This window comes from Cibotium barometz, chromosome 7 (assembly GCF_041138505.1).
Source record: "Cibotium barometz isolate CiBa-2024 chromosome 7, ASM4113850v1, whole genome shotgun sequence".
NCBI lineage: Eukaryota > Viridiplantae > Streptophyta > Polypodiopsida > Cyatheales > Cibotiaceae > Cibotium > Cibotium barometz.
This window is the reverse complement of record NC_141052.1, coordinates 8,471,383-8,490,160: the sequence shown is the minus strand read 5'-3', so window position 1 is coordinate 8,490,160 and position 18,778 is coordinate 8,471,383. Positions and strand designations below refer to the sequence as shown.

The following is an 18,778-nucleotide window of genomic DNA, read 5'->3' as shown; positions in this document are numbered from 1 at the left end:
TGTGTTGATGAAGCTAACCATGTCACCACCTGTATCAAAGGGAAATCCGATCCATGCAAACTCCAAAAAAGAAATGCCTCTCCATCCTCCCAGATGGAAGATATAAGGAACCAATGTCGATGTTGAAGCTAGATGTGTATACACCAGGATCAAATGGATAGCCGTGCTATGCATCGTGAATCCCTGAAATTGATGTAGCAATAGCTCCTCGATTTTAGAGAAAGCTTAAGTCCGAGGGAAAGCTTAAGTCCGAGGGAAAGCTCATAGGCCCCTCCTTGACAATAGTGTGAAGCCGACATCCAAGGTATCCACCAAATGAAATCATATCCCATAGCTGAAATACCAAGTGATCCTGGTATAAAAGAATCATCGTATAGGTTAAGCCTAAAATCTATTACGTGTGCATCTAGGTAATATGATGTGTAATCATCTATCATACATATCAAATGACATATGATGTACCCAAAGATAAATGTCCTGACTCTAAAGAAAATAGGATCATGTAATCATGCAAGCCATAGGAACATGACTCAAAGTCAGGATCATATAAGATCAAATGTGCGTGCCATCGTCCCATGTAACATTGCACAAAAGATTGAAGGCATGATCCACTACATCATGTAATCATGCAAGCCATAGGAACATGACTCAAAGTCAGGATCATGCACTATATCCTCATGTGTAAAATCCTCTATTTGTATATGATAATCCCATGTAGAAGTATGATCATCAAAATCACCATTGAATACCGACAAGGTATCCACACATGAGAGATAAGTGGCATCATTATCCACACATGAGAGATAAGTGGCATCATTAACCACATCACTAATCATGGTATCCTCAAGGTCACTAAGGTCATCCTCATAGGTATGATCTACCTCCATCAATGGTACTCCTATATGACCTATATCCCATGATAATTTAATCTTTATATCAATACTAAATCTTAAAAGATCTCCAAATCAAAAGTAAAACACTCTAGATCCATGTGTATAAATTTGCCTCTCCTACAAGGTCTCACCTCAACACACTCATCACTAATTTCATGCACTATGCCTCGCTACTCAAATACATGAACTATCCCAACACAAACACTACCAGGTAAGCTATGATAACTAGGAGTAGTGTTCATATGAGGACTATCTCCAAATGTGAGCTCTAAAGGAGTAGCCCAACACATCTAACACCAAGAACTCAGGCCTATGCTCCTTATAGTCTATCATATGCTCAAGAATATGTGAAGTATCATCAATCTCATGAGCAACAATAGGCGTATAAATAGTCGAATGCCTATGATAATCTAAAAGACCCTCATGATCGACTAATGCACCTTAGGAAGGTAGATAGACATAAGAATATCATCACTTGTAATGCTCGACGATGTGCTCAATGCCATGCCCAAGATCATGTCCACATGATCTAACTCACATATATCACTATCACATACATCATCATTATATGTGTATGTGTTGTCATCATGTGCATGTACATCAAGATCATGATAAGTATGTGTGTGCGATACATCATCATGTGTATGTGGGTGCAATACATCATCATGTGTATGTGAGTGTAATACATCATCACCATCATCATCTAAATCTATATCGATGTAGTGCACGCCCTTAGGAACATAATCACAATGACCAGAGAGTGTGGGATACTCAATCAAGTTGCTAAAAGAAGAATCATCCCACATGAACAATACTGAACCATCTGTACCGATGTATCCAAGCAATGAAGTGATGAAATCGTCATGTGTGGACCCCCTAGACCATCTTCCACATATCTCCCCCTTATCGAACAAGTGCCAAAAATGACCAGGCATCAAACTCTAAAGCTCGAACATCCAATACTGGCATGAATATGCCACCTCATGCTAGCAAGAAGTTGGCAAGTGAGGATGTAGAGGCCTAAGCCTTAAAGTGCCAAAGGCATGTACAAATGTGAAAAGCGATATGGAATATATGACACTAGAAGGCAAATCAAAATAGCAATTGTAGAGCCATGATGATAGTGCATGATCAGCTCCCCTACGATCACAATTAGAAATGCTATCAAAATGATATCGATGATGATATGAATTCACACCATGGTGATCAAATGAAGGATAAAAGTAGTAGGAATAACCTATGGTTGCATGTGAACACTACCCAAAATGATGTCAACGATGATATAAATTCGCACCATGGTGATCAAATGAAGGATAAAAGTATTAAGAATAACCTATGGTTGCATGTGAACACTACCCAAAGTGTACACCCCAAAACACAATGCACAACACATGTGAATGCACCTCTCAAACACAAGGCGTATAGGGTATGTGAACCACGATCTGTGAGTAAGCCCAAATAATACTCAACACCACAAGTCAAGGTGTACTCCACATGAAAGAATCCTCAAATGTGTGAACAACCACTCACAAATGCCCAAAGCATGCAAACAATTGCAATGACCCACACGTAGCACGTGAACACCTCAAAGCATAACATGTGAATAGCCCAAAATACTGGACCACCATCCTACCCCTCACACCACATGTGAGCAAGCCTAAACACTCGATCAATCATCCCTACCTATGTAAACAACCCCATGGTGTGGATCGTACAGAATGTCAGTGTAGATAAGGGTCCAAGCATATGTGAAAGGTCACTAGAGTGAGGAAATTTGGGTAGGGATTTGAGTGGACAATTATGGATGGCCAAGGTATGGGAAAAAGAAATGTGAAAGACTTTTAAAAGAGAGAACCTTAAAGTTTGATTGAAGTAGGCCTCTTCATTATTTTATTAAAGGTCATAGTTTTTCTCTTCTCCTTCGCCTTCGAAGACCTTCACCTTCACGCTGGGATGCCAGCCTTCCTCCCTCTTTCCTTCTCTCACCTATTGTGTGCCCATGAAGCTTAGAGATTAAAGCTCAAGGATGACTAAACGCACTACACCACATCCTGCGCGTTCGGAGAAGTTTAAAAAAAAAAAATATATGTGCTAGTCATTCCTCCCTATTGGGCTGAGCTCTCAACGATGAAGCATAGGCTAGTAAAATGTTTGTATTGAGCCTCTGCTGAAAGGATGCAGCGGCTTTGTAGCTGTATATCTCTCTATATATATATATATATAGAGAGAGAGAGAGAGAGAGAGAGAGAGACTCGTAGCCGTAAAAGAGAGAGAGCGACTTTGTAGCCGTAGAGAGAGTGATGCTCTGGTTCAGGCACCCGTACCGGTATTGGTGGTTTGGGTAGCTATGGCACCTCTACTGGTGCGGGGTCATGTACCTCTGAACGAGACCGTGAAATGGGTGTCAAATCTAGTGAGAAGTTTAGGTTTCCTTTTCTGGGAAAACATATGAAGACACTTCACGTGACATGAATGCTCTATATCAATCCCTTATTTCTTTGTGTATCGCTTTCTCTAAGCCAAAATACCTTCTTCTCCTTCTCACCATGCAGCTCTTGATAACTCGCAGAGAGGTTGTTGTTGGAAAGATACACCATTTCAATTACACTTGGATTCTAGCAGAAGAGAAAATCCGAGCATGAAAGAGAGGCAGGCCCCAGATTACAAGAGCTAAGATCTAGCTGCCGCAAATTGGGCATCTTGAAGAGCCATGTAGGAACAATAGAGCAAAGAAGGGGACTGTAGGCTCTACTAATTTTTTGGGATAGATGTGCCTTTTATAGCATTGTTAGAGAGATCTAACTGGGTAAGATTAACCAGTTTCGAGAGAAAGGGGGCAATTCACTTGATATAGACAGGGTCAAGTATTGCAACTTAATGAGGTTAGCAATAGCTAGACCAGCAAGGGTTTGCCTTTCTGCGACCTCGATGTTGCTTATGGAAATGAAGTTGATTTGTGTGAGAGAGCAGAGGGATTCCAAGGAAAAGACTAGCCCCGTCTATTCCTCCTTAAACTGCCATCTGATTACGTCAACTTCTTCCTCATCACCAATAACTCGAGGTCTTCCTTTATGGCATTTGTATCTCATCTTGCACTGAGATGGCAGTAAGCACACTAAGCAAGGTCGTGTGCTGGAACAAGTTTAGCTCTTTTTAATGAAAGTTTGAAATAGTTATTGCTTTGTGTTGTGTAGTCACATCTTGGACTGCCTCAAGGCCTACTCGAGCGGTGTAACCCTTGTTACACAAGGGTAAGGTAAGTTATAGTCTCCGCTAAAGCTTGCTTATCAACACCAAGCTCATCTAAAGCAACTATATCACTGAGACGAACTCTATCCATCTGTTGCAAAACAAGGAACTTCTATGTAAACCGAATAGCTTCAGGGACCAAAACTTATTGGCCCCTATTGTAGCAACCTTTGCATTTCCTTAGGGTTGGTTAAGCTTCAAGTATGGTTGTTTGTCCTTGGATAGGCCACTCTCTATTGCTGCTACATGTCCCATGTTTGTTTGCTTCCACTTCATGTAGGCAATTGATCACGTAATACTTTGTAGAGGGCCAAATGGGGAAGATACAAGTGTTGTTGCTCAGCTTCACAAGTGTAAATTGTATGCCTTTGCACCACACTGTAAATTGTAAGCTTTTGCCTTCAAAATTGTTACTAATAGTTGTATGTAGGTAGGAATCTTGAGCACTGGCTGTGTACTGATTGCACCAAAGAGTTAGGTTCGAATCCTAACATGGTTATAATTTTGCTAGGGTTGAGCTTTCCCGCAAGTGTGTCCCTGTTTAGTGCTTCTTTGACAGAGATCATACTTCATCCAAATTGAAGTATGTAAACACGATAAACTCACCTTGAAAGTTAACAAAGGGCAAATAAAGCACACTCCTAAATGTGCCAACCGTATTACGGTGGGCGACTAGTGGCTCACCATGCTAAACACATCCTACAAGCTCTTTACTAAAGCCAATGCTCTCCGCATCAAAAGTTCATTCTCCCTCGGGTGGTATTTGTGCATGGTTGATGGGTTCACGAGGCCATCCTAAATGTGTAATGGTTGATAGGTTCACAAGGCTATCCTAAATGTGCAATGCAGGATTGATCATGCCCTGGCTTTGAATTACCCCTACATGCTCCTCAATCGAGACTTGGAGAAGACCTATGATCGGGTCCGATGGATTTCATGCTTGCAATATTGGATAAGATGGGTTTTGGCCAAGCTTTAGTAGGGTTGGTCCGAGCTAGGTAATGCCACCTCTGATAATCAATGGAGCTGGTTGGGGAATTCACCCTCAAGTGGTTAGTCTAACAAGGCTATCCCTTTCGTCCCTTGTTGTTCTCTGTTAACTAAACATCTTCTTGCCAATGTCGGGTATTTTCAAGAAAGAGGCCTTATTAAAGGACTCCCCCTTCCTGAGGAGATAAAGAGATGATTACCCAATTCTTTGCGGATGACAAGAGTTATATTCTAAAGTATGAGGAGTCCAATGACAATTTCTTGCAAGTGGTGCATGGTTTCTATGAGCTGCCAAGGTCAATGAACAATACCAATAAAACGGAAGCTGTACGAAAGGACAAAGGAGCCGGGGAGAGCTAGGATACCAAGTATAGCTTCAAGTGGATCCCATGTGGCTAACCTTTTCGATTGCAAGGCTACCCTTTAGGAGGCGACATTAGTAATAAGCAGAGATTTGATTGGTTCTACGAGAAAATCCAAAGCAAATTGGCTCACTAGAACCAAACCCAAACGTCCCTGATGATTCTTAAACATGTCCTCCTAGGATATGTTGTATTTTTTGCCACCTATTATGTTTTCAACAGAGCTGCATGGTGGAAAGTGAAGAAGCTATTATGAGACTTCCTTTAAGGAGCCCAAGCACTCCATCTTCTGGGAACAAGTACGCACACCCAAACAAAAAGGTGGGCAAGGCATTACCAACTTGGCCATGGAGGCATAGAACCTCACCCTTAAGTATCTACAGAGAATTGAGCTTGACAGACCGTGGGATGTAATCACACAACATTTAGCTAAGGGCCTATCCGGACAGGATCTCACATGGTGCCATAGGATCTATTAAAGACTCCCCGCTTCTCCAAAGCCTACTAGTCAGCTGACAAGAGATTTTAGCCACAGTGCAATGGACTGCATAGTGCATAGTGCTGTAGGGAGGTCACTTGTATGATGAAAACGTATCTCTCTTTGTCTCTATCATCATTGTTTAAAAATCAAACACCCCATCATTATAAGCAAGGTGCATCTATTTGAGGATATAATAAGTGAGCACACCACACCACACATCTCCACCAATGAAAAAAAGTAAAAGCAATGACCATTTCTATTTTAAAAAAAATGATTTTTTAAACAAAAATTCTACATATATGCACACATACACATACACACATGTACCCACACACACATATGTACATACACTCTGCATGCATACACACACACTTGCATGCACTCATGCACACTCACATACACATACACACATAGACACACGCAAGCATGCACACATAGTTATACGCTTGCATATGCACATGTGCACACACACAGCACACGACTATGCATGTACACAAGGACACACACACTCACATGCGTACACAAAATCAACACACCCAATCACCCACATGCACGTGCATGCACACACCCACACACATGCACATGACGCAAATACAAACACGCATTAACATGCGCGCACACACACACACACACACACACACACTTGCATACACACACAACACAAATACATGTGGTGTACATACTCAAGTGTGTACACACACACACATGCATGTATGCATGCACACAAGCGCATTTGTATTCGTATGTACACATATATGCGTGTATCTACACATATAAACACATAGATATGCACATATATGCGTGTATCTACACATATATGTACACATATATGCGTGTATCTACACATATAAACACATAGATGTGCACATTTCTCTTGTGTACGTGCACATAAAGACGTATATAGGTGCATATACATAGGCACACACACATATAAGCATACACACAATGCACGTGCGCATGTGATTGTCAGTATATACAATCATACACATATATATACAACATAGTCTCAGTGTGAGCGTAACATGAGCCGCCTTTATTAAGGCTTTAATAGATGAGGGTGCACTCACACACATACATGTGCATGCACAAACATTGACACATAAAGGCACACACACTCGACACACATGCATGCATACACATACATAGACTTCCACTCGTATGCACACACACAAAATCGATTCACACACTTGTACGTATGTACACAGAATTGATGCATACATAATCATATACTTGCATGTACGTGCACACACACACACATGCATGTGATGCACATATACATAAAGGCATACACACGTATACACACACTCTTGCATGTTTGCACACATACATACATACACATGTATATACACTTGCATACACACATACATACACGTGCATGCACACACATATGTGCATGTATGCACGTACACACATGCATATACACTTGCACACACGCACAACACACACATACATACACGTGCATGCACACTCGAGTTGCACACATACACATGCACACATAAGTGCACGTGCATGTGCACAGATGTACACATGTATATACATAGGTGCATCCATACACAGAGGCACATAGATGCACACACACACTCTCTTAGAGACATACACGTGCATCTATATAGGTGCACGCACGAGCACACACTCTCATGCATGTACAAAATCAACACACCCAATCACACAGATGCATGTGCGTGTACACACCCACATATGTGTGCGCCACATACGTACAACACACATAGACATACACATGCAAATATGCATGTATGCACACACTTGAATGTGCACACACACAACACGTACACGTATGAATGCATACACAAGCATACACACGTGTATGTATATACACATGTGCATACATACACACAAGCACACATATGCACACGTACATTCTCTTGCGCACACACATAGAGACATAGAAACACATACCGTGCATACATATAAGCGCATGCACACACAAATGCAAACATAGTATGGCACGCACACATGTGATTTTGTTCACACACACAATCATACGTGTGCACACACATAGTTTATATACATAGTCTTAGTGTGAGGGTAATGTGAGAGCCATCTTCATTAAGGCTTTAATATATAAAGGTATACTCACATAGATGTGTGCATACACACTATCGACACATAAAGGCACACACTCACACACACACAAAGAGTTGGCACGTACACACTCGACACACAAATGTACACACATACACTTCCAAGTGTGTGCACATACATAAACATACAAAATCGACACACCCACAATCGCACAAACTTGCATGTGCACATAGAATCGACATATACATGCATTCACACCCGCACACATGCATTTATGTGCATACACATACACACACACTTTCATGCTTGCCCACACACTTGCACACATACACACAACACACATAGATATACACATGCACACATACACACACACGTTCATGTATGCATGCATACACATGCACACACAAGTGTTCGTGTATGCACATGTACACGGACATGCATGTTCATAATATACACGTGCATCCACACACACAAGCACATAGATGTACACCCACACTCTCTTGCGTATACGCACATAGAGATATACACATCCATACACATCAACACATACACACACAAACACACACATATACAAGGCAACACACACAATCGCACACATGTGTACACAGAGTTGACACACATAGTCACACACACAATCTGAGTGTGAGAGTAGCATGAGCCGCCTTCATTAAGGCTTTATTACTTGTTGATGGTGCACTCTCATAGACATATGCACACACACTATCAACACATAAAGGCACACCTTGGTACGCACGTGACACAAAGTTGGTGTGCACACATATACACATACATGTCCACGGTGTACACACACACACACAGATACATTGTCTGAGCGCAAGGGTCGTGAGAGGGTGCATGTGTGGGCGCATGTGTGTGTGTGTGCGTGAGAGAGAGAGAGAGAGAGAGAGAGAGAGAGGTGTGAACTCACACACATGTACACATACATACTTATAGTAGTTTCCATCCTAACAAAACATCGCACTATATCAGTGTATTCACACATAAGTTACTCATATTCCATTATAAGCTCACAAGTTGGTATATAGGGCAATTGAAATATTATTTCAAAGTGCTTGTTGAGTTTTGTTTCTACGCGGGAGTCCATGACTTGTATGCTCTCTCTTTTGAAACACCCGCTTGAGTAGCAATTTGGAAAACTAATCCCAAGAAAATAATCCCATATCTACCACACGGGCAGTTCTTAAAGTTCCTCTATAACCATGTGCCACATGGAAGTACTGTAATACCAAAAAGTGTAATACCAAGAGGGCAGTGGGCAGGCAGCAACAGGGGTTCAATTACTAGTAACTTATAGGCTTGATAGCTTTACACATTGAACACAAGCTTTCGTCAATCTTTAATGCAGCGCACAGGGAGGTCGTAAGTAACCACCACCTATTGGTAGTAAGGCTCTCGCACCTTTAATGCAGCGCATTTTGTGCAGTTTAGGTGTAAAGCTTAGCTACCCGTTGGTTACACATGAGTCCGGCCGACGACTAATAAAAAGAAAAATCGTGGGGTCCATATTCCTCCAAAAACATGGCTCCCGGGGCGGAACATGTATGGAAGCTGGACTCGTATCTATCTTTCTCTCTCTCATTGCCCACCTGTTCCTGTCGTCCTTCTTCCCAGACAGATACGCCTTCCTCTCCGACGAAGGCCTTGTTTTTACCAGCCTGTGTCGGCTAGTCACACCTTTCCCCAGATCTATTTCTTCAAATGTAACCCCGCCGACTGTACAACCATAGCTCCAGGTTGTAAGCTATTGCCTTTCCCACCGCTTTCCCCTTTTTCCTTTATTGGCGCCACTTTTCCCTTTCTTGCGCATCAGAGTCGGGGAACGAATAATAGGTTTCGTTCTGTTGACGAGCTGAGGTCTCTGTGCTGCATCATCCATAGCCCCTTGACAGGCTGACGTCTTTGTTTTGCAGGATAGGGGAAGCTGCACATCAGCCATATCTCCTCGGCAGTCTAAGATTTTTGCAGGGAAAGGACACTGCACATCTGTCATTTCGACAGGCTAGGGTTTCGGTTGGCAGAAGGAACTTTTAAATGAGCCATAGCCCGTTACCTGGCGGGGGTTATCATAGCAGATTGCACAACAGTGTCTTTCGGCTGAGCAGGACGAGGAACCATTTCGGGTTTTCTAGCGTATCAGGAACATCTGCTTGAAAGATCAGGTTTTTCATTCACTTTAGTCGCAAAGGCTAGGGTTTCCTTGAGCAGGAGGAGCTGTTCGCATAAGCAACGGAATCCTCGAGAAGTTATCATTTCAGGTTTCTTTAACAGGTGTTGACTCAGTATACAGAATACCTCGCCTGAAGTTTTTTTTTGGCCCGCGCCAGGCCAGGCGTATGATTTTCCAAAATTTTAGGTTATACGCTTCCATTAAAGCATAATGCAACCTGCTGATCAACGTCGTAAGGTAAGACATGCAACTGCATCATTGTTCGGTTTGATGTACGCATTTCCTTTTGCTGATTTAGCTTTCATGTGTCTTGCTATGTTCTGGCTTAGCAAGAATGAGGTCTGCCCTTTTACGGCAGATGGAAAATGGTCTTATGTTTTGGCACTATGAGAGTGGGAAATTGCTTCAATTTGCTGTTTTTTTCCTTCTCTTTGGAATGGCAGAACACAGAGACTGATTTTTTCACTGAGTATGGTGATGCAAGTCGGTACAAAATCCAGGAGATCATAGGGAAGGGCAGCTATGGTGTTGTGTGCTCTGCTTTGGATACACACACTGGTGAGAGGGTAGCCATTAAAAAGATAAATGACATCTTTGAGCATGTCTCTGATGCAACGAGAATCCTCCGAGAGATAAAATTGCTAAGGATTCTGCGGCATCCTGACATTGTCGAGATCAAGCATATCATGCTTCCACCATCAGGGCGGGATTTCAAGGACATCTATGTGGTATTCGAATTGATGGAGTCAGATCTGCACCAGGTCATAAAGGCCAATGATGATTTAACTCCTGAGCACTATCAGTTTTTCCTCTATCAGCTTCTACGAGCATTAAAATACATCCACACAGGTTGGTTTCCATGTCATTCTTTGTCTTGTGTTCTGTTCTTTGCTGGTTTGACCTTCACAGCATGATTATTTGTAGTCATGCTCCTTACTACCCCTTTTTGTGATGTTTCAATTAATACCACCATGGGTTATGTTCCTGTAATTCCTATCACACAGCTCAGCACATCTTGTAGGTGTCATGTGTCAATGGCATCTGCATGCTGATAATCGTGATTTGGCAAATGGTCCTACCTCCTTTAATGTGTTAGAGCTTGCATGCTGCTTTTTTGACCAGGTTGTCGTGTTTTTGGGTTTGCATATGGTGTGACATGGATGATGCAACCACTTTCAGCCTTTTTGTAATGGTTTTTTACTATGGCGCCATTCTATTAGTGTCCATTACCTAGTAATTTCCTAAATGTTTGCTCCCCGCGCAGCTTTTTCTTGGTTCTGATATTAGGTTGCCATGTCTCATCAGGCACAAGCACATTATGATTTGGTAAAAATGCTGCCCATTATATCTAATGAATATGTATTGGAAAAACTGCGTAAGGTTCCCCAATCTAAAAATGGGAAACCTTAAGATAGTCTACTAAGTTTAAAAGAAACATTTCCTACTTGTCAACACCTCGACCGTGTAAAGATGCGAGGATACGACTAATAGGTAAGATCTAGTTCTATCTCGCAGGGGGAGCGTGGTCTCCTAAATGACTCTTAAAATCACGTCACCCATAGAGTGATTGGCCTTAACGTGGGCAATCTCTATTCTTGATTCTTAGAAACATCGCTTTTTTACCTATAAACACGAGGCACAGCTCCTAGTCTAATCCTCTAGAGTAGGGTTGCCGAGGGACCTACTTACTTAACGTAGGGCTTTTAATTAATTCTGTTGGAAAGTTAGCCGACTAATCGAGTCCACCTGTCCATAGGATGGTGCGCCGAGGCATTCCATCCTCTCACTTTCTACCTAACTCACGCGTCAATTTTTTTTTCTAATTAGTTCTGCTACGCTGTGTAACATATATAAACAAGTTCCTTAATTAGAGACCTTACATAGTGTTCATTAAAACAGACACTTAACAATGATACAATAATATTAGTAAACAAGGGATAAAAAAAAAATAGATATAATGTTTAAATATATTTATAGCCATATCAAGGCTTATTTTATTCCGCCGATTATCTAGAATTCGGCCTTTCAATCTCCATAGACCAGGTAATCCCTACGGACCATACATCTTGTCGTTGGTAGCTGGCGAGAACTAAAGCCGGCATGTCGCCCTCTTGACTCCGTCGCTTGATCCTCCTGTTCCTTGGAGGGGTGTTTACGCGTTAGTGTGGGCTTATCTACCACACTAGCGTGGGTCTACAGAACTAGGAAACATTAATAATACTCGCCTAAACCGGTGAATTTCAACTTCCTAATCGTAGGAGGGATATCTTGGGCCAACTTCGGTCTCATTAACGTCGCCACCCAGCTAAACAAGCATAAGAACGAGGATAGAGTCAAGGCGGAGAGAAGATGTACTCGTACTTTAACTTAATCAAGATAACAACACAATTACGAACTAAACCATAGGATACAAGAAACCACATCAACTTCTCTAGAAAGCAATAATTTCACAAGAATTTTGGTATTTTCAAAACAAGGAAAAGTAGCACCCATTTTCTTCCTTAATTAATGCTAACATTAAAGGTTAATAAAAAAACCTCTTTTTAAATCGAGAATAGTGTTGTCGGGTACGGGCGGGTTGCAGAGGGTTGTTGGGTATAGTCTCCGTTCAGAGTGTCAGGTGTTGGCTACGAAGGGTTACTAGAGGTTTTATAGGGGCTGGTACGGGTACGAGTGCAGGAAAAGAGAGTAAAGCGAGGCACAAAGAGTACACCAGTTTGTGGCTGCATGAGTTTGGGAATAGGGATGGTGTTTGTAGCGGGACAGGCTCATTGAGGTACGCATGTACCTTCTGGGTTAGTGGTCTCATGGGTGTCCACGTGGCAATCTGTGGAGACCAAACGCTAGAGCGGTCGGCCTTGGTCCTTACGTGGCCGTCATATGGTCACCTTTCGTGTCACAAAATTCTTCATAGCTTCTGTTTTTCTATTGTTTATGTGGCATGTGGAGCTTGACATGACATACATGTATGGTTGGTGAAGCTTGACATGGTGCGTGACATGATGAAACATGTGTGGCTTGTGGGGTCTGACATGGTATATATGTATGGCTCATGGAGCCTAACATGGACTAGTTTTTTTGTATTTATGTTTTGGGAAGGTTCCGAAAGGATCATGAGCCGTGGATAGTTTAGCTGCAACTGAGCAAATGGGTGTTTCTTCCAGTCTAGCTGCACTCATATGTGTGCATGACTTTGATTTTATCTTTGGATGACTTGTTTTGTTTGCCTGGACAATGACTGAGATTTCTGCCTGCGTTGTTCATGGGGCTGGGGACACCTAGGCACCCTGTGGATGTGTATGTGCACAACTATTTGGGACTGACATGTGGTCTACATGTGTTTTGTAGGTGGTAAGTGTTCCCAAAAACCCAATTTACAACTTTATGGTTTCACATACTAATAATAATGGGTGCAGGTTCACACACACTTATAAGTGACCGGACAACTTATAAGTTCTACACATCGGATATGACCATAGTTGTCACGATATGAAAATACGATACTGTACGAGAATTTTTGGTACGATATGAAATTTTCGGATACCGTAGGATAAAATATGGGTTTTTTTTTTCCACTTACAACCTATGGAGCTTCAAGCTTGAATGTGAGGGAAGGTTGGGAGGGGAGGAGTCTATAGTGCTTGAGGAATCAGAACATGGATATGTGTCTCTCCCAGTTGGATCTCCTGATTGTCTCCAAAAAAGAACCTGGATGGGTAATGCGATACCAAAGGTCTCCCAGTGTAGCGTTTATGGCTAAGGGACCGTCCTTGCACAAATACGAGCAGTGCATCTAGGGTGATAGGTTTAGGGACTCTTCTCTAGATCAAAATGGCCATGTCCAAATCTTCTCTCTCGTACAAAACTTGAGAATCTAATTGTCTAGCCTATCTATACCAGGGATCTCAAGTGATATAGCAAGATTCTCTCATCCTATCAATCAAGTGTACACTACTAGTCTACCTTGCCAGATTTTTTAGGTCTCTCAACAATCCCATATGGAATACTGAGTGGACATGAAAGTTGCCAAGTATTGCGAGCATTTGGGATCTTCGTTAAGCAGGGTTTTTTTTTTGGGAAAAAAAAACTCGTACTGTACAAACCGTATTGTATTGTACTGTATGAACCGTACGGTATTGTACTGTACGAACCGAATGGGTTCATACCGGTACGAGAAACAACTATGGATATGACTTATTTAATACATATGGCAGCCATAAGGCAGACACCGGACCAGATTTGTACCAACCACATGCAGGCGCTCCCTTCTAGACTAATAAAGCACACGATTCAACTATTTTTGGTGGGGGACCTCTATTATTGAGAAAAACTCTAGATTTGAGAAAGGCGCTCGCTTTTCAGTGTGCATGAGGGTTGGTCGATTGGTTTTCAGCCTACTACAGCTATCTATTGCAACAGATGTTCACTAGATGCATGGGAGATGCTCGCCTACTCCTTTTGCATCTCTTCCACTGTTGGCCTGTTGGTTTTACAGCTTGAACAGAGGCTAGACAGGTCATAAAAATAGAGAGGAGGAGCTGGTCGTCATCATCTGGACAAGTTTTCTTTTGACTGAGAGCTTGCAGGCGTGTGTTGCTGCTGGTCGCATCCTGTCATGTGCACAGTGGGTATCTACCGTGTGCTATACGCATGCAAGACTAGTTTCGAGGCTTGGGGACGCTTGGAACTAGGCAGGCTGATTGACGAGCCGAGTTAGGGATATACTAACGGGCGGGCATCCAAGTATGGACGGACGGGCGGCCAAGTGTGGACGCCCGATGACCGGCCAAGAGCCTATAAAAGGGTGGCCAAGGTTAGTTATTGTATATAGAGAGTCTCGCGAGTTTGTGAGAGCTCTATGGTCTTGGAGCCTGGATCTAGTGCAGACGTGCACCTGCTTTATGCAGTCGAGGCCGGCAGCAATCTCGAGGCCCGCGAGGGCAGCTTCGTGGCGGTATGGAACGTCGTGAGGAGGAGATTGGTCGGTACGTCAACCTAGTTAGCTCAACTCGTGGCTCGGTGGGGACAGCCAAGACTGTGGGCTTGCCCACGGCTGTCATGGTTGGGAGGTGAGTCAGGCCTGCACCCCCTCTGTTGTTTGTTGTTCGTTTGTTTGCAGGATTCGAGTTTCGAACCGAGATCGATCACGAGGGGATCCGTGGGGATTTGACAGTGGTATCAGAGCATACCTCGTGAACGAGCAAGTCGGTAGGTAGAGAAGAAGAGGTCGAAGAACGGTATGTGTTAAAAAAGCTTGCTGTTTTTTTTGTGCATACTGCAGTTTTCAGTTTTGTATGTGTTTTTTCTTCATCAAAGACACCCATGTTGATGATGGGAGATGGTAGGTTTAGAAGGGTTGAGTGCTTTTGCAAAGAAGAGGAAAGATGTGCAGTCGCATGACCTGCAGGGAGAGAAACTGAAAAAGAGAGAGCGAAAAAGCAAGTTTGCTTTTGGTGGACAAGGAGAGAGAGAGAGCACGTGTGTGTGTCGTTTGTACTGTCGGCTGAGTACTGATGTGGGCGTAAGCGTAGGCGTTGGGCTACCAGCAGATATAGGCCAGGCCAGGCGGCCTAGGCCTGCGTAGCCAGGCGGCCAGGCCTGCCAAGCCAGGCAGCGCCTAGGCCAGGCCTACGCAGCCTAGCGCAGGCGGTCCAGGCCACGTATAGCAGGTTGGCGCCCAGGCAGACCAGCGCTCACGCCAGGCAGTCGGAGCCCAGACCACCCACAGGCAGGCGGGCGCCCAGGCATTCGTGGCAGGCGCAGGTTGGCGCATGGAAGTAGATGACGTCTGCAGCAACTCGCCGACGGCGCTAATCCAGGAGGTTGAGAAAAAAAAACACATAAGGAAACAATTCGTTTTTTGTTTTTTTTAGGGGAGTTTAATATTTTTTTAAAAAGGTTTAAACGTCCTCCCCTCTCCAAGGTTTCCAAAGGTGTTTATTTTTTTTAAGAAAAGCGAATATATATATATATATATATATATATATATTCCAAAAAAAAACACAAAAGCTAAGCCTAGCTTTTCGAGTTTTTTTTTTGGCTTTTGGGAAACCTTTATAAACCCCCTCAAGTGGGCTTCTTGCCACACATCTCTCGAGTTCTCAAGTTCTCAAGTTTTCAAGCTCTCAAGCTCTCGAGTTCGTTCGCACTTTCATTGTGCAAAGATCGAATTTTCTCTCCACGTACCCTCTTCACGATGTCGATCCAAGAATCAGAGTTGGAGCCCCTCGTGGAACGCGAAGGCTTGCCGGCTACGGAAGGTACCGATGCCGATCTTTTTGACGAGTTTGTGTCAAAATCAGATTTCCAAGAGTTCAAAGTAGCTCTCGAAGCTTCTTCGACGGAACGTCAAGCACAGATCGCAGCTCAGATGCAGGCTTTGCAGAAATCCATCGCTCTGTTGACCACTACCCTCTCTACTTTCTGGGAAATGGATACCTTGACTTCAGCTTTAGGCCCCAATATTACTTCGGAACCGTTCGGGGGCGAGCAAAAGCAGCGAACCAAGGAGATCGTGGACACGTGGCTACACAAGTGGCAAGTTCACTTTCAGTTTCATCCATATGATGATGGAAAGAAGATACAGTTAGCAGCAGGTTTTGTTCGGCAAAGCTTTGCTTTGGTGGAAGGAACTGAACCCAAAGCCAACGACTTGGGCACAATTCGAAGACATTTTTAAGAAAGAATTCCTCAAGAAAGAGGATGATTATGATGTTGTTGCCGGTTTTCAGCTTTGACCATGACCTCGCAGCACCTCACTTATGAGGTCTACCTCCAGAAGTTTCGTGACTTGCAGATGAAGGCTACAAAGATGGATCCCACTACGCTTTACCCGACTCGTACCGATTACAGGTTAAAAATAACAAATGTAAAACATTGGACGAGGCCATTCATTCAGCTCGTATCTATGATGATACGATGGTCTCTTCCAAGTCGAAACGCGTTACCGAGCAAGGAAACAAGCATAAAAGAAAGTTCTCCGCACCCATGGCTAACACGACTGAAGGCAAGTCTTCAGACCAACCTTCGAAGAATACACGTTCGACTCCAGCCAAGAAGAAACGACTCCTTAGGACGACTCCTTAGGGCTTTAAAGCTCAAGAAGGAAGGACGTTGTTTTATTTGCGAAAAAAAAGGACACATGCGTAATGAGTGTCCGAAGAAAAAGGGTACCAAGTCAAACGCAGGACCCAAGCCAAAGGCAGCTAACCAGTTGTCTTTGACAGGTACGTCAATTACTGTACTTTCTCGTCCTAGTACTTGTTTTGATTGTCTGTTCAATTCTAAGGTATTTGGCATGCATGATCTTCTCCGAGTTTATGGAGAAGTGAATGGCCATAAAATTCACATTTTGTTAGATCCTGGCATTTCGCATAACTTTGTTAACTACAAACTTGTGCGAAAATTGAGTCTTGATACGACACTCAGCGACCATACCTATGAGGTACGTCTACCTGCGGGAAGACAAGTTTGGGATCGCAAGGTGGAGATGCTTCCAATCCAGATTCAGGACTACAAAGATACTCTGGAATGCTATGTCATGCATCTGGAAAATGTAGACTTGTTATTAGGGATTGAGTGGTTTAAGACTCTTGACGTCCAGATAGATTGGTCTAGTCATATTTTTTCTTTTCAGCATAGAGACACCAAGTATAGTATTTTAGGTGATTGTATCCATCCCTCTCAGGGACCTCTTGTAAATATAATTGATTTTGGAAATATAATGGATTCTTCTTTGTACACCGCTTTCCATTGTGTCTTGATTCCACTTTCTTCTTTTCTCATCTCTTCCTTGGATGTGAATGAATTAAGTGTGTTTGAAAGCAAAGAATTACAGAAGATACTTGATTCGTTTTAAGATGTATTTCTTAAGGAATTGCCATCGGGTTTACCACCTGAACGGGCAGTAGATCATCGTATTGACTTGATCCCTGGTGCTCATCCTGTGAGTATTCCACCTTATAGGATGAGCCAAGCTGAGGAAGATGAGTTGGCTAAACAACTCGAAGATTATTTGAGGATGGGTCAGATCCGTCCAAGTAAATCACCTTGGGGTGCACCTGTGTTGCTTAGGAGAAAGAAGGACAATACTTGGAGAATGTGTATAGATTACAAAAGATTGAACAAGTTGACCATTAAGAACCGTTATCCTCTCCCTAGATCAGATGATCTAATTGACCGATTAGCAAGAGCGAAATATTTCACGAAGATAGATTTACGTACTGGCTATCACCAGATACGTATTCATGAAAGGCACGTTGAAAGAATCGCCTTTCGGACTAGGTATGGCCATTACGAGTTTCTCGTATTACCTTTTGGGTTAACCAATGCTCCAGCCACTTTCCAGCAAATGATGAACGATCTTTTTCGTGAACATTTGGGGAAATTTATGGTGGTGTTCCTGGATGATATTTTGATATATAGCCGTACTATCGAGGATCATGTCAGACACCTCACGATTGTCTTATCTATTTTAAGACAGAATCGACTATATGCTAAATTGAGTAAATGTGAGTTCTTTATGACCGACATCATTTACTTGGGACACAAGATCACTAGAGATGGATTGAGC

At 42.8% G+C, this 18,778-nt stretch overlaps 1 protein-coding gene across 1 annotated transcript in view; it reads left to right on the top strand.

Annotated features, from left to right (window-relative positions):
* Positions 1-9,572: 9,572 nt before the first annotated feature.
* The window catches only part of LOC147636652 (mitogen-activated protein kinase 15-like), an 81,855-nt gene continuing 72,649 nt past the window's right edge, over positions 9,573-18,778 (top strand). Inside the window, exons 1-3 of the mRNA XM_086800114.1 lie at positions 9,573-9,772; positions 9,950-10,443; positions 10,650-11,055. Coding sequence (XP_086656240.1) covers positions 10,417-10,443; positions 10,650-11,055 — 433 coding nt within the window. The 5' untranslated portion in view covers positions 9,573-9,772; positions 9,950-10,416. The remainder of the gene's footprint in view (positions 9,773-9,949; positions 10,444-10,649; positions 11,056-18,778) is intronic.